Source organism: Stegostoma tigrinum, chromosome 10, assembly GCF_030684315.1.
Source record: "Stegostoma tigrinum isolate sSteTig4 chromosome 10, sSteTig4.hap1, whole genome shotgun sequence".
Taxonomy (NCBI): domain Eukaryota; kingdom Metazoa; phylum Chordata; class Chondrichthyes; order Orectolobiformes; family Stegostomatidae; genus Stegostoma; species Stegostoma tigrinum.
This window is the reverse complement of record NC_081363.1, coordinates 67727920-67743437: the sequence shown is the minus strand read 5'-3', so window position 1 is coordinate 67743437 and position 15518 is coordinate 67727920. Positions and strand designations below refer to the sequence as shown.

Genomic DNA, 15518 nt, shown 5'->3' with positions numbered 1-15518 from the left:
TCTGGCAATTCATTCTACCCTCAATGTGAAAAGGTTGCCCCTCAGGTCCCTTTTTAAGGTGAAAGGAGAGAGATTTTTTAAAAATGCCCCCTAGTTTTGAGCTCCCCCACCCTAGGAAAAAGTCTTTTGTAATCACATTTTCTATGTCTGTCATGATTTTACGAATCTCCTTAAGGTCACCCCTCAACCTCCTACACACCAGTGAAATAAGTCCCAACCTATCCTTACAACTCAAATCCCCTAGTCCTGGCAACATCCTGATAAATCTTTTCTGTACCATCCAATTTATAGTAATATCCTTCCTTGAGCAGGCACACTGTAAAGCAAAATTGACTCCATAAAAGTTGCATTACGTGCTCCTATTTTATAAGTGTTAAACTCATGATATATTCATGATTCTGCCCTGTAGTTTGCATAGAGTGTAAACTGGTTATGCCCCTTTATCAATACATAGCAAATTGTAGTATTCTGTGCAGTAAGTATCTTCAATTGTGTGATGTTAACATAAATTGAATTGTCAATCAAGAAGATTTTTTTAAAGCTAAAGGTGTACATGTTAGTGATAACTATGCTGCATTTATTGCAAAAAGATTTGCTGACGTTGTTTACAATAAAGACATTAATGTTATAAATATTTAGAGTACTTCAATGATCTGTTTAATGCCTATGAATGGACTGCAATACCAAACAATTAGTAAAGCTCCTCTTGAATATAGTCATTGGTTCTTTAATTAACAGCTTTGTTCCAAAAGGATCACTTAATTTTTGTGTAAAAAAAACTGGATGTGTGTAGCCTAGTTATATTTCTAAGGTGCTGTGAATTGTTGCTAGAGGAGGTGAAATAGTTTCACGTTTTAGGGATTCACTGGCATGTATGGATCAAATTATCTGCATCAGATGTGGCTGTGTGCCAATGAGTTTTGTTAGATTTGATGTTTGTTTTTGGAACCATTCAAAATAAACCTTGAGTTGTACTGTAAATAACTTGCATCAAGTTGGGTGCCTTGAAACCAGTAAGCATCTTGGTATCAAGCAGTCCTTTGTGTGATTCTTTCTTAGTACTTTTTGAAAATCTAGATTCACACCAAGAATCCTTCTGTGGGATAATATAAAATGAGTGGTCACAGATTTAGGCAAAGGTTGGCAGATGTAAAATTTGAGATGAAGATGAATTACTTATCTCAAATGCTCATGAATCTGTGTAATTCACTATGCAAGAGTGCAATGTACTCCAAGACACTGAATAAATTTGAGGATGTAGACAGATTTTTTTTTTAAATTTTAACTGGTTTGAATGATATGAGAACCAGGCAGGAAAGTAGACTTGAGGCTGAGATAAAGTCACTCGTGATCATGTTTAATGATGGAGAAGGCTTGAGGGCTGAATTGTTTATTCCTGCTCCTAGTTTTTAACTAACCACACTTCATTCATTAACATTCTAACTTCAAATAGTAAAGTTAGTAGGATGTTACCTTGTTAACATAACTTTTCATTAGAAGAAAACGAGTTTATCAATATATTCAGACAAATCGAAATCCCCAAGATTTCACAAGAAATCTGTAATTCTCCTGTCTTTTGTTGAACAACCTACAACTATCAAACAATACAAGCCTATTTGAGAGAATTGCTTTGTTTTGGTAAAACTTGTCAATGCAAATGAAAATATTAGTTTATCAGTTAAATGAAAATTTTTTTTTTTAAAAAAACCTAATCATTAAACAGACAGTAGAATTGACCAGGAACGTGAGGGACTTCAAAAAAAAGGCAAGGTTAAATTAACATTGCTTGCCTGGTGAAATATCCAGTACTAAAACCTTAATAGGATGTGTTTTGCTAACAAGGCTAGTATTTGTCCCTTATCCCTAATTGCCTGGACACGAAGGTGATGAACTGCCCTCTTGAACCATCAGTCTACAGTTGCTGTAGAACTGCTTTCTCATTGAACCACTGTAGTCATCTCTAAGCTCACTTTCTCAGATGGAGGTACACCCACAATGTTGATGAGGGAGTGGTCAGAGCTAATGGAAACTGCAGATGCTGGAGAATCTGAGATAATAAAGTGTGGAGTTGGATGAACACAGCAGGCCAAGCAGCTCCTGCTGTGTTCATCCAGCTCCACACTAGGTTATCTCTTGATGAGGGAGTGTATGGTTTTTGACTTAGTGACATTTGGGAAGTGAGCCTTAAGGAATTCAACAGGCTCGCAGACTAGTGTGGTTTCCAATTCCACAACTACCCTGTACAAATCAGAATTTGTGGGGGTTGAGGGCCTATTCACGTTCAGGCATTTAGGAGCATAATGTTTTAACTCTGGCCCTGCTGTTTCAGAGAATTGTTCTTTTTATTGTTACGTGCTTAGGAATAAAAGTATAGGAATTCAGTGAGAAATGTTCAATGTCACCATGACATCATCTTGGGTACAAAGAACCTAGTTACAAATCTTAAATAATGAAAAAATGCTACTTGTTCTATATTCTACTTCCTAGCATAAAATTGGAAAATAAAGAAATACAGGAGCGCTATCTTGTTTTGTGTGGTGTGTATTTCTTGTATATACCCGTATAAAATAAATGAATAAATCCTGTCTGTTGAGCATAGTTGCATATATTTGGAAGATGTCATAATGACTTGTATCTCGCATCTTCACTGGGTGTAAATGCAGCTTGACGATGATTGACAGCTCAGACTGATTTTGGAATTTAGTGCAGGCGGGGCTCTGGGGTCACGGTTGAAAGGTGAGAGTTCACATCCTTCCTGCTGAAAGGATGATGGCGGTGGAGGTTGTTGTCTGCCGGTTCTTTTGTTTCCTGCTGGCTCTCAGAGTGGGCGCCGGCTCAGAAGCAGAGGGTGTCGGAGAGAAGTTCAAAATCGAGGGTCGGGCGGTGGTACCCGGCGTCAGGCCGCAGGATTGGATCCACACGGCGCGGGTGTTGGTGGAGGGAGAGGAGCACGTCGGCTTCTTCAAGTAAGGAGAGGCCTGGGGACTGGGTCCAGAGCTGGGGCCTTACCTGCTGTGCCGTGGTTTTGTCGATAAGGCCTCGACCCGAGCAGCCTGGGCGGGGGAGGGAGCAGGATCCGGATTGGATTTTATGCAACTTCTTTCACCACCTCAGGAAGACCCATCAGACAGAACTTATATTTGCATACCGCCTTCCACGATCACCGGGCGATTTAAAGTGTTTGGACAGTCAGTAAGAAGTCTTTGAAGTGTGATATTGTTAGAGTAGAGGAATTGCAGCAGTCATTTTGAGCTTCCCCAGTGATTGAGAGGTTAACGTTGGCATTAACTTATCTGCTCTTTCTTGAAATAGTACTGCAGGAACTTTACCACCCAGCCGAGCAATCAGATTAACCTCCGTTTAGTTTCTCATGAAAGGTGGCACCTCTGATAGTACAGTGCAGCACTTGTTCTGAGCACATAGCACTGTCAGCTTTGAGGTGTCTTCAAGCTGTGGGAAGTGGGCCTTGAACCTTATGACTCAAAAGGTTTCTTCCTAGGCAATCCCTCAAAACCAAAGATGACTTTCTTCCAAGATAATAAAGTGTGAAGCTGGATGAACACAGCAGGCCAAGCAGCATCTCAGGAGCACAAAAGCTGACGTTTCGGGCCTAGACCCTTCTTCAGAGAAGGGGATGGGGTGAGGGTTCTGGAATAAATAGGGAGAGAGGGGGAGGCGGACTGAAGATGGAGAGAAAAGAAGATAGGTGGAGAGGAGAGCATAGGTGGTCCGCATCCCAAAACCAGCCCAGTTCGTTCCCTTCCCCCCCCCCCCCCCCCCCACTGCTTCCCAAAACCAGCCCAGCCTGTCTCTGTCTCCCTAACCTGTTCTTCCTCTCACCCATCCCTTCCTCCCACCCCAAGCTGCACCTCCATTTCCTACCTACTAACCTCATCCCACCTCCTTGACCTGTCCGTCTTCCCTGGACTGACCTAATCCCTCCCTACCTCCCCACCTATCTTCTTTTCTCTCCATCTTTGGTCCGCCTCCCCCTCTCCATATTTATTCCAGAACCCTCACCCCATCCCCCTCTCTGATGAAGGGTCTAGGCCCGAAACGTCAGCTTTTGTGCTCCTGAGATGCTGCTTGGCCTGCTGTGTCCATCCAGCTTCACACTTTATTATCTTGGATTCTCCAGCATCTGCAGTTCCCATTATCTCTGATGACTTTCTTCCACTTTGGGGTTATGGGTCCTGATGTGATGGAATAGCCTAGTGCTGGATCTGCACATTTTGTGGCAGGTGATGTTTTTAAAAATAAAAAGGTGGAGTGAGGTGCTAAGTTTTTTTTTAAACAGCCAATTTATGCTAATTGCACTTGAAGTGCATCTGGGCCTGAATAAGATTTGAGATACTGATGCCTGATGGGCTTAGAACCCACGTCTTAGAAAACACTCTACAGTATATTAACCCATACCTTAGATTACTTGTCCGTTAAGTCAAACAAGAAAAAAAGACTTGGAGCCATTTTTCGAGCTCTCAGTATGTCCCAAAGAACTTTACAAACAATTAACTCTTTAGAAATTTAGCAACTATTGTGATTAAGGAAATATTGGCACACAGCAACTTCCCATTATCAATTATGTGAGAAATGACCTAGATAATCTGGGTGAATATTAGTCAAGGCACTAGAGATAACTTGCACATGGCTTTCAAAACTATGGCCGTGAGATATTTTTTGTGTCTGTTTCAGACAATGGATTAGGCTTCAGTTCAGTGTCTCATCTGAAAAGTGATGCCCCCAACAATGTATGTCTGTGATGAACTGAAACATCCACTTTTAGTTCATGGTTTTGGGTTGGGATGTAAATCCACAGTCATCTTACTCAAACAACATACATTCTGAAGTACCCCTACTGTTGAGCAGGTAAGACAGAAGAGAATGGTGTTTCTCTCCAGTGGCTCAGTGGGGAACAGGTTTACTAAAAGATTCAGTGGCACTATTTCATAATAATGGGTGAGCCATATCTACTGTTCAAATTATTACACATCCTGCTATATCACGAAAATTAATGACCTTGTTGTTATATTGTTGTTTATGGGGTCTTGCTCTGTGTGAATTGGATGCAGTGTTGCCGACACTGCAACAGTGATTAAACTTTGAAAATAATTCACTGCCTGTTATGCACTTTAAGATGCCTGGTGGTCTGTACTTATACACAAGTCTTCCTTTTTTTTGTTGTGGAATGGACAGCACTGTGGCCAAGTGTTGAATAGATCTTTTAACTTCAATAAAACGTTGGGCTATTTATAAATCTGTTTATTCCTCTTATTCTCATGGTTAATCCTTTATTGTTAGATATTTCCATTGTTCCGTCATCTACCTCAGCTGGTCTGTGTGGGCAGATTCAGAGCGTTGGTTGTGTTAGTTATGCAAATTTCTCACCTGATGCCCAAGCAGCTGCATTTTACAGAGGAGGTTGTTGTGTTGAGATCTGGATGTAATGAAACCAGTTATTGCCTTCCTATTGTCATTTGACTTGAAAGTCACAACTCATTTCAGACTAAAGATTAACATTAGGACTTTTTGATTTACTACCGTGCCAGCTACTGAAGAATGCTAATTAGTTTATTTTGACAGGACATTATTACCAATAATTTGGCTGCCATTTTACATGATCAAACCTAAATTTAGATATGTTTTGATGCATTAAGCATCTTAAAAGTTTGATACAATTATGCTATTTGGCCTATTGTATTGGTTAACCTGGGCCAATTTTGTGTTTATCTATTTCCTTGCCTTCTATTTATTTAAAATACATTAATTACCTTTTCAAGTATCTCACTTCTTAGTTTGCCACAAGTATCTAAAGACTTTTGCTTTATTATTGTTTAAAAAATAATTCTCACAGGGACAGCAGACAAGGAAGATTAGTTTAATCTGTAAGCATAGGGGCTCTTAGCTCATCTGCATGGTTGAGTTATTCATGAAGTATTAACAAACAATGGGTTAAAGTTTATGACTACATTGTATTAGAAAGAATCTTTGGCAAAATGGAAAAGTGGCTTGAAATGACTGTGGACTAAAATAATCATGGTGAATAGTATACAAAATAAATTTGGAAGTAAATCAATATTCTTCTGACACCCCACCCAAAATGAACTGTAGCCCTTAGGGTATCCAGGTGTATTTTAAAATAGTTCTCCAGAATTTGTGACTCAGTTGTTATTTCCTCAAGGTAAAATTGGGTTTAAAGAAATTATTTGTACTTACCATTTATTATCACCTAGCCCAAGTCTCAGTTGCCTGTTTTTTGAGGTGGAAAGGCCTGAATTTCTCTAATCTTTTCCCCAAAATCTAGTCTTCTCGCATTGCTATTGATCTTATCACCTTGTTCCGTACTTCTTTCAAAGCATGGTTGTTTCCTTTTTGCGTTCTGTGGTGACTCAGCATGTTAAGCAGCAAGTTCACTAATGTAATTGACCTCTTTCTACTTTATACTCAGTTATTCTGCTGTACATTGTTGCTGATAGTTACTTTTGGAGTATGCATGTGCTGTTTAATAAGCTGATGTTTTGAAGGAGCCTATACTTTTCACTTTACAGGACAGATGGAACTTTCACTGTAAATGATGTTCCTTCTGGTTCATATGTCGTGGAAATAGTATCACCAGCCTATCGCTTTGAACCTGTGCGAGTGGACATAACCTCCAAAGGTAAAATCAGGTAAGACTAAACTAATAATTAACTGAAGCATTTTTATTTTTAGTTCATTTGAAATTGCTTCTTGCAAGGCTTGCATTTTTTGATGTTCAGTTGTATTACCTCACATTACAGTAACTTTTCTTTGTTTCATATTCTTAAAGTGTGTGTGAATCCATTATTGAGACAGTTACTAAGATCTATCAAAAGGTTGGGCCATTTCAAAGGGTTGTAATTCTCTTTGCTCATGAACAGTTCTCACTCTTTGCCAGAAGTATCTCAATTCAGTGCCGTGCCATGTCTGCTTCATCTTCAAGAAACTCCCAAGGTAGAGAAATTTCTGTTGTCAGAATTCTGCCTTCTGCCTGGCCAGGAGTTGAGCAGTTACTCAGCTGCTTCATGCTGATTGTGTCCTCAGTCAGATTACCTGTCTGTGATTGGCCTCTGCTGCTCTCTATCACAATAGGAAAGTCAATCCAATTGGTGGCAGATACAGCAGAGAGGAACTGAGCGACAGTTCCCTCCACCACTGGGTCATCCACTGCCACCTCTACTGTGAGAGTCACTGCGGCTGGATGAGTTGGGAGACTGAGGCAGGGCTAGAGCTGGAGGGAAGATAGGGGTCAAATGCTGGACTAGTACCAGTGTGGCGACAGAGTTGGGGCGGAAGGCCAGAAGAACGGAAGCAAACTGCAGGACTGAAGAGAGGCTGGGGCTCGTACAGGAGTCAAAGGGATTGATAGTGGTTGTTATGGGTGGGAGGATTGTGAGAAGAACGCTGATTTCAACAGACTGGGTCCAAAAGTGGAGTATCAAAACCTATTTGAAGTTTCACAAATTTTTAGTCAGCCGTTTGGCTCAGGAGTTGGGTGGCTGGAAATATATAGAGAAACTTTGCATTTAAATGGGATATTTTAGTATTTGTTAATGTGTATTTTCTCACTTTTATATCTAATGTTGCCAACTTAGATTACATGCAAGTTCTGTTAACTGCCTCCTGTTAAAACAGTTCATGCCTGTTTAGTTTCCCTTCTCTTGTCAATTATTTACCCGTCTTTGAACTTGAATTTGTTCAAAAGCTGAATGCTTTTATATCTGGGTAATATAACGATTCTTGGTGAAATGTCAGCCAAACTGCGTTTAGATGAAGCAGTAATGGCAGTTGTCACACAGCCTACTCAAGCATGGATTTGAAGGGTCTACGTACATCCCAATTAAGAGTGTAATGGCTGGATCCAAGACCTGAAGTCTGGGCCTTGATAGTTCTTCTCCATCTTGTCAATCAATGTTTTGTCAAATTTTAGGTTTGAGTTTAACTTATAAAATGTTTCTCACTGTAATTCCACCCACCTGAAATAGCTTAGAAGTATTTCCATTTTTTTAATCAGATCATGAAAAGTGCTGCAATAATGTGATACCTTGTCAAAATTCTAGATGGTGGAGAGAGCAGAGGAGAGAATAGGTGGGATGCTGAGTGGGAAAAGAGACCACAAATGAGCAGGTTTTTGTTGGGTGGGAAGGCAGGTATAAGTGAGTGCAGTATTGAATGTGAACATAGAGCATGAGTGTCTGTTGAGAAGGGAGGTTGTAGTGATGTGAGATTTACACTTGGGTAATGAGTAACAGACTTTCACAAACATACGTACAGATCATGATTGAGCATCTTATTGTGATCCCTACTAACCTGTATACTTACTTTAACATTCTAAGGTGTACTTTCTTTACAGAGGGAAAATGTGTGTGTATTGGATCTGATTACAATGTGTGCATCTAGGTTAGGGGCAAGGACTTCTGAGTCTTCTACCTCCATGGTTCATGAAGAATTTAGCAGAAACATACCTGAGTATATTAAATAAGACCATTTTTACAATGCATTTTAAAATTATAGGTTTTCATTTATTTTATGATCTATTACTCACGCTAATTACATATAAAATGCATTACTGCTGTTTACTTTTGCTGCTGCCTAGAGTCGTGTTACTTTAGGAACTAAGTATACTTTAGAATGTTGATCTAAGTATAGCCACTGAGCATGCAAAAGGAGTTAAGTCAGCAAGACCTCAGATCAAAAATGCATCCATAGCTTTGACAAGAATAAACGTAAACAAAGGAAGGAAGGATATTTTAATCCACTTCAAAGCCTAATAATTTCACTCACCTGAAATAGCTTTGAAGTATTTGTATTTTTCCTCAAATCATGAGAAGTGCTACAATAACATGATACCTTGTCAAAAAAAGTCAGACTGCTCATCTTTGGTCATTAATTTTCAGACTACTTTGTCTTTTTCTGCTGTTGCCCCAGAAACCTGTGAAGGGTCTTAGGCTGTTTCATTATATTAAAGGAACTTTATAAATATAAAAGTCATTGTTGCTACCATGTCTGAATAATGTGATTAGTGATATTTGAAAGTTTTAATACTACTTGGCTTTGTGTTTGATTAAGGAAAAATTTTCAGGTAACTTCTGGTCATCAAGTTGTTCTACTCGTGAATAACTTTTTTTAAAAATTGTTTTCTTACAAGAGCAAGGCATGTGAACTATTTAAAGGCATCTGAAGTTATTAGGTTGCCATATCCCATACAAATCAAATCGTCTGGCCCTCCGCCATATTTTCTGAAGAGAGAAACATGGGGCTGGACAGATTTCCTCATGAATCCTATGGTAAGTGTTTGTGAATTGTATAACTATAATTTTAGCCCTTTTCTGTAAAGTACGTAGTGTAAATGTAACTATTGACTGGGGTGGGGGAGAGTAAACATGGCACTTTGCCAGAACTTTTCATCTTGTAGTCATCAAGGCAATTCAGAAGAAATTGTCCCTGCAATCAGTCTAGTTGACAACCAGTTAGCACTCTTCATTCATAAACATTGTTTTCCTTTTACATTGATATTTCTTGCAAATTGTCCTGATGGGTGCAGGATGAAAAGCTTTGACAAAATGCCCTTTTTTTATTTGTTCATAGTTTTCTACTTGGAAATCATTCTAAATTGTTGAAAAAAAAGTTCTGCATTTTTGCTTAATTTCCCCGTGACTGGCCAGCATTTATTGCGGTTGAAGGTGGTGGTGAGCTACCTCTTTGAACTGCAACAGTCCGCGCATAATGCATTCCATCATGCGGAACATAATGTCAGCATATTTGTTCCATGTATTTGGGTATGTATTATAAATAAGTTTAAACACCCAGTAGGAGGGAAAAAAATAGTCTGCGATTTGTGTGACTTTCTCTGAGATCTTGCAATATTCCTCAATGATAAATCTGTAAGCATCCTAACCAATAATTGCCTGTTGTTGAAACCTGTCAGGACAAATCAACTTGTCATGAGTTTCATTGTTTGTAGCAAGCTGTTATATCTGATTTGTGTATAATACTGGAGTGTTGCAATTTCAGGTAATTTGAGTCACCTGCTTGAAGGAGATTCTCAAACATTGTCAAATATTATACCAGACTGTTTAAATCTTGGCTTGGTGGTTAACAGTTGCTTTTAAAGTTTACAGGTATTATTTGCGTTCTAATTGATACAGCCTACTGTGGAAGGAGCGAGAGCTACTTTCAGCACAGCATCACCAATGCAATACCTTAATTATACTGAGATAGCAAGGTGCAGAGCTGAATGAGCACAGCAGGCCAAGCAGCATCAGAGGAGCAGGAAGGCAGATGTTTCGGGAGGCCCTCTGATGCTGCTTGGCCAGCTGTGTTCATCCAGCTCTACACCTTGCTATCACAGATTCTCCAGCATCTGCAGTTCCTACTATCTCTGAGACATTAATTATACTGTACACTTTCTTCAGTGAAAGTAGTTGAACAAGTCCCCCAATTAATGAAGCAGAGCCAGTATACAGATTGGCAGCAATGCTGAAGCAATCTCTGCTACACAACAGTATCTTCATAACTAAGCTATCTTCCGAGAAAGGTTTGTACATGCTAGGGCTGTTGTCTTTATCAGAATAATTTATGCTGAAATGCAAATACTTAATGCAGCATAATTTAACCTTGGAAATCAAAATCTAATGGCTAACTCAATTCATGCATATCATTAAATTTTGAATATTTATGCATGGAAACTCAATTTTTTTTAAAAGGTTGGTTCACATCTATTTTCTGTAGGGTGAATTGTGAAGAGGGAAAAAGAGAGGGAGTTTCTCCATATCCTTTAATTCTCATTCAATATTTTCAAGAGATGGTTTGCTAAATTGAATTTTGAAATCCCCACATCTAGGGGGTATTTTGAATGGTGTTGCATGGACATACACTGTTGTCATTTTACTTCTGAAAAAGTATCTTTTTCCCTTTTTTAATCTACCAGTTACTTATGTTGTAGATACCTGGCTTTGATGGTTGCGATGTTCTATATGCTTCATATTGTAAATTTACACATGTAATTTCCAGGAGCATAAATAAAAGCTGGCTAAGGCTGTATGGTCCTCAAACCTGCCTACCAAACCCAATATCCTTTGATTTGCTTGAGGTCCAGGAATCAATCTATCATTTCCTTTGAGCATCCACTCTCTTTCGTTTGAGATATGGACCCTCCTGTTCAGATGGTTTTCCCCTGTTGTAAGGTTGCTGTCAGATTCCACTGAGGCCGTTGCTTCCACACATGTCAAGGGATACTCCACTGGTGGAAAAATGCCAGCAATCATGCAAAAACACCTCCCAAACTAGGGCCCTAATCATTTTTATTAGTTGGTTGCTTCTGTAGTGTGGTCCACAGGTCTGGATCCTCTCACTTGTCCTGGGAAACATTGGCAGTGGGAAGTCGTCCTAAAGGAGCTCCAAACTATTTTCCTGCCCCCAGGCTCAACCCTATGTCCAAGACACTGGGAAAATCCAACTCTGTGTTCCCAACTGTTTATATGCCACCCTCCATCACCAAACTCAGATGCATTAGTCACTCCCTTCACCTAAGTCATGAATATAAATTGTAAATTGCTAATGCCCCAACACTGATGCTTGCAACACCTCAGCAGCAGTAGTCTGAAAACTTAAAAAATATACTTTTGGCTCGTCCATCTATACTAATGTATTATTTCCACATCAAGAGCCAGGAAGATACCTTGTGCAACAAAATATCTGAATAGTCTTTACTTTAAACTGCGCTGAATATTCACCTATAACCTAATTTGAGGTGATGTTTTTACAGTTTGATTGTTGCATTTTGTACAGGTCATGATGATGATTCTTCCTTTGCTAATCATCCTCCTGTTGCCTAAAGTGGTCAACACAAATGACCCTGAGATGAGGCGGGTACGTATACAGAGTTAAACTTGAAAAATCAATAATAACAGGAATTTTTTCCCAGTATGTTTTTCATCAAAGCGAATGATATCCACTACTTCTTTGTTTTAAAATTAGTGGAAATAAGTTTCACCTTGGTTGTGCTAAATCACAAAATGTTCAGACATATTACAAATGAATTTCGAAGAACTGATCCTGTTGCATTGTGTTAAATGAAAACTTTACTTGCATTTCGAGTGAAATAATAGAGTATACTTAGGTCATTGGGCACAGAACAAACTTCATATTAATTACTTTACATTAGCTAACTTAAGACCAATGCAAAATCAGGAGGATTTTTAAAGAACCATTTTGAGAATTCCACTTGTATTATGGAGTTACACAATCATCTGTGTTGCTTAACATAAGGTTTAACTTGAAAGAAGTTGCTGTCTAAAGAAAATCTGGCTTTTAATGTTGTAGATGGTTCTTCCTACTCACTTTATCTTATAGTGAAAGTTGTGCTGCCTGATTCATTCTGTCTTTGATATTGTTCCAAATGACCAATGCAGCTAGGAAATTAATATCCAGTCAGGCCAGTTTGTTTTACTCAAATGTAATCATAGGAACGAGAGTTCATTTTCCAAATCAATAGTTGAAACTGAAGTAAAAGAACGTTACTAACTGGATTTGTTACTCATGTTTTATATTTAAGGGGTAAAAAAGTGCATCTGTTTTAACTTTTGAAAATGTTTATATTGGTATACTCTAAATATTGGTTGCTCAAATACACAGTTTGAGAGTGTCTCAAACTCAAATAGCTTTTGTGTCTAACTGGTATCTGGTGCTTTTAAAAGCTCCACTTTATGATGAAAATGTTATATGAATGTAGAAGTGAGATACATCCTGCAGCGTCATCACAAAACATGTCTGCATTCTATTCTAGGAGATGGAGCAGTCCATGAACATGCTAAACCCAAACCATGAATTGCCAGATGTTTCAGAGTTCATGACCCGCCTTTTCTCTTCCAAGTCATCTAAATCTGGAAGTGGCAGCAAGGCTGGCAAAAGTGGTGCTCTGAAAAGGAGGTAGTCTTTCCTTCACCAAGTCATTCAAGGTTATTACGTGCACAAAATACCAGTTTATGCTCTTTCTAAGAAAATTGAAATCGCCAGTAGATAAAATACTGAAAGCTTCTTACAAAGAAAAGTAAAATTTGAAAAGAAGCATACTTGGCTTCTTGAAGGCAATGGGCTTGGTATTTATGTATATATGGAAACATCAAAACTTCTGTGTGCTTGCAGTGATTAGTGTATTCTGGAGACTTTCTTATTTAATTGAGTGTAACTCCGAATAATATTCCAGTTTATTTACTGCCACTTTTGGTAAGTATTTTTTAATACATTCACAGTTGTTCAAGAGATTAAAGTAATATAAAACCAAAATTGTTCAAATCTCTGTTCAATTTCTCAAGCATGAGGCAATGCTATGTCTCAAATTAATGAAAATATATTCAAGATAACTTGTTCTGAGCTATGTATATTTCAAGTGCGCACAATAAAGTAATACAAATAAACCGTATCTCAGTCATTCTTAATAAGACCAAATTTCAACATTAACAAGAACTTTGTGAACAATATTTAGGAGTTTCTACTCCTCATACTTTTGTCTTAGGCAAATTCTCAACATCTCACGAAGCTGATTATAACTGAGCATGATTATTCAGGTCAGTCTATCTAAGTCATTTTTACATTAAAACTTGCAGTTTCCTTGAAAAGCATTTCAGTCGAACAATTTATTTACTCTTCCCTTCTAGCTGAGGACCGTTGTGGAGATTAATTATTGCAGAAGGTAAAAAATGTTGATAGGGTTAAAATTTTTTTTGTTTGTGTTTGTTTCCACTTGTAGCTGTGGTTTAAATTGTAGCAGTGCATTGAGCTGAATATTTCCTACTCCTATTGGCATCCCGTACATCTCTGTATAATATTGATGCTTCAAGCATTTTAATCATTCCTAATATGTTTATATTTGTATGTTTTCTTACCCATTACAGATGTGTATAATTCTGACATGGAGCAGTTATTTTCATTTTACAGGTTATTTGCTTATGTTTTGTCAATTATAGTTAATGCCAGCAAACTTATTAACTGAAGCCTGTAAATAATACTCAAACAAAGCTTCGTTGCAGTAGTAATTTGTATTGCCAAAATCATAAAACAAAATTAATCCAAAACTTTATTTAAGGAGACCTCTTTTTGAATTTAAATAATTTTTGTGAAGGTTGTTTTGGTACATTTTATGAACAATAAATGTTTTTGAGCTCTGTGTAAAATCAAGAATGATAGGTGTAACGAAGAAAAAACATAACACATTGGTGTTTAATGCAGAACCTTTTTAAACAGCATACCCTGTAAATGGCTCAACTAAATCAAAATTTCGACAGTGCTGCCAGCTTGTTCAGCTAGCTGATATGACCCTGAGAAGCTTAAGTTTAAGGTTTCTCACATACATGCAGACATTGAACATTCAAAGGGCACTTAAAAATGCACAGTATTCTTTTCTGTAAATTCATTTTCTTGTAGAATTTTGTAAATTGTCAGGTTGTAAGTCAATTAATAAGCTAGAAGTTTAAGCTGGCATCCAAAACACAATCAACAGCTTGGATGTTTTGCTGTTTGTTTTTTGGTAGGCGCGTAGTAAATCCCCATTGTTTCTTTGAAACCAAATGCACTAAAAAAAATTGCACTTGGTTGATTTGCTGCGGTGTGTATCTGTCATTTGTAATAGGATCAAATCACAGTAAGTACTCAATATCACATTCCAGGAATGGTTTCAAATCAGCTGCAAATGTAGTCGATAATTTGGTAATTGCACACAATAATTTGAAGTCCGAATTTGCTGGTTACAAGACTTAGATGGTGTGGCATTATTTCAGACTTGCTTAACATAGTAACACTTCTGTTATATCAAGCAGTTGTTCCAACAGGAGATTCTTGCACATTTCTTTTCAAATATTTATGAAACTCTGCAAATATTGACACATACCTGGCCACAGATAGTAAGAACTGCCGATGCTTGAATCGGAGCTAACCGTGTGGAGCTGGAGGAACACACCAGGCCGAGCAGCATTGGAGGCATAGGAAAGTTGACATTTCAGGTTGGGACCCTTCTTCAGAAATGGCCCGGAAACGCCAACTTTCCTACTCCAGTGATGCTGACATACCTGGCCACCTCCATCCTAATGGTAGGAAGGATAGCACTTGCTGTCCGCTAGAAAATTTGTCATTTGCAGGCACCTTTTTAATAAATCTAAAAGAAACACTGAACAAGCTATAATGAGAAATTGTGAGACTGTACTCATAGCAGATGATAGTGGCTTTTGCTCATTTGAAGGGACACAACTTTTTTAGTTTGTTCCCAATCCCACACGATTGTAAGCCATGAGAGTGTATTAAACATGTGTTTGGGTAAAATCTTGATTTTTAATGCAGTAGTATTAAATGGATGTCCTTTACATCTTTGCTATTTGATTGAATTACAGAATACATTCAGTATCATATTTTCTACACTTTCCCAAGCCTTGCGTCTAACACAACCAAGTTTTAAATCACTGCATATAACCATGGTATTTGTAACTGATAGCTTGCTGTTTGGTGTAATG

The 15518-nt window shown here is 38.2% G+C and overlaps 1 protein-coding gene across 1 annotated transcript; it reads left to right on the top strand.

Annotated features, from left to right (window-relative positions):
* The first annotated feature begins 2723 nt into the window (after positions 1-2723).
* Positions 2724-13433, top strand: emc7b (ER membrane protein complex subunit 7b). Its single transcript, XM_048537227.2, has 5 exons — positions 2724-2966; positions 6546-6665; positions 9164-9302; positions 11806-11886; positions 12803-13433. The coding sequence occupies exons 1-5, from the start codon at positions 2767-2769 to the stop codon at positions 12947-12949; spliced, it is 687 nt and encodes a 228-aa protein (XP_048393184.1). The 5' UTR covers positions 2724-2766; the 3' UTR covers positions 12950-13433.
* The last annotated feature ends 2085 nt before the right edge of the window (positions 13434-15518 follow it).

Coding starts and splice junctions, on each gene's coding strand:
- emc7b (XM_048537227.2), top strand. CDS start 2,767: ATGATGGCGGTGGAGGTTGTTGTCTGCCGGTTCTTTTGTTTCCTGCTG. Junction 2,967..6,545: donor GAGCACGTCGGCTTCTTCAA/GTAAGGAGAGGC, acceptor TTCACTTTACAG/GACAGATGGAACTTTCACTG. Junction 11,887..12,802: donor ATGACCCTGAGATGAGGCGG/GTACGTATACAG, acceptor ATTCTATTCTAG/GAGATGGAGCAGTCCATGAA.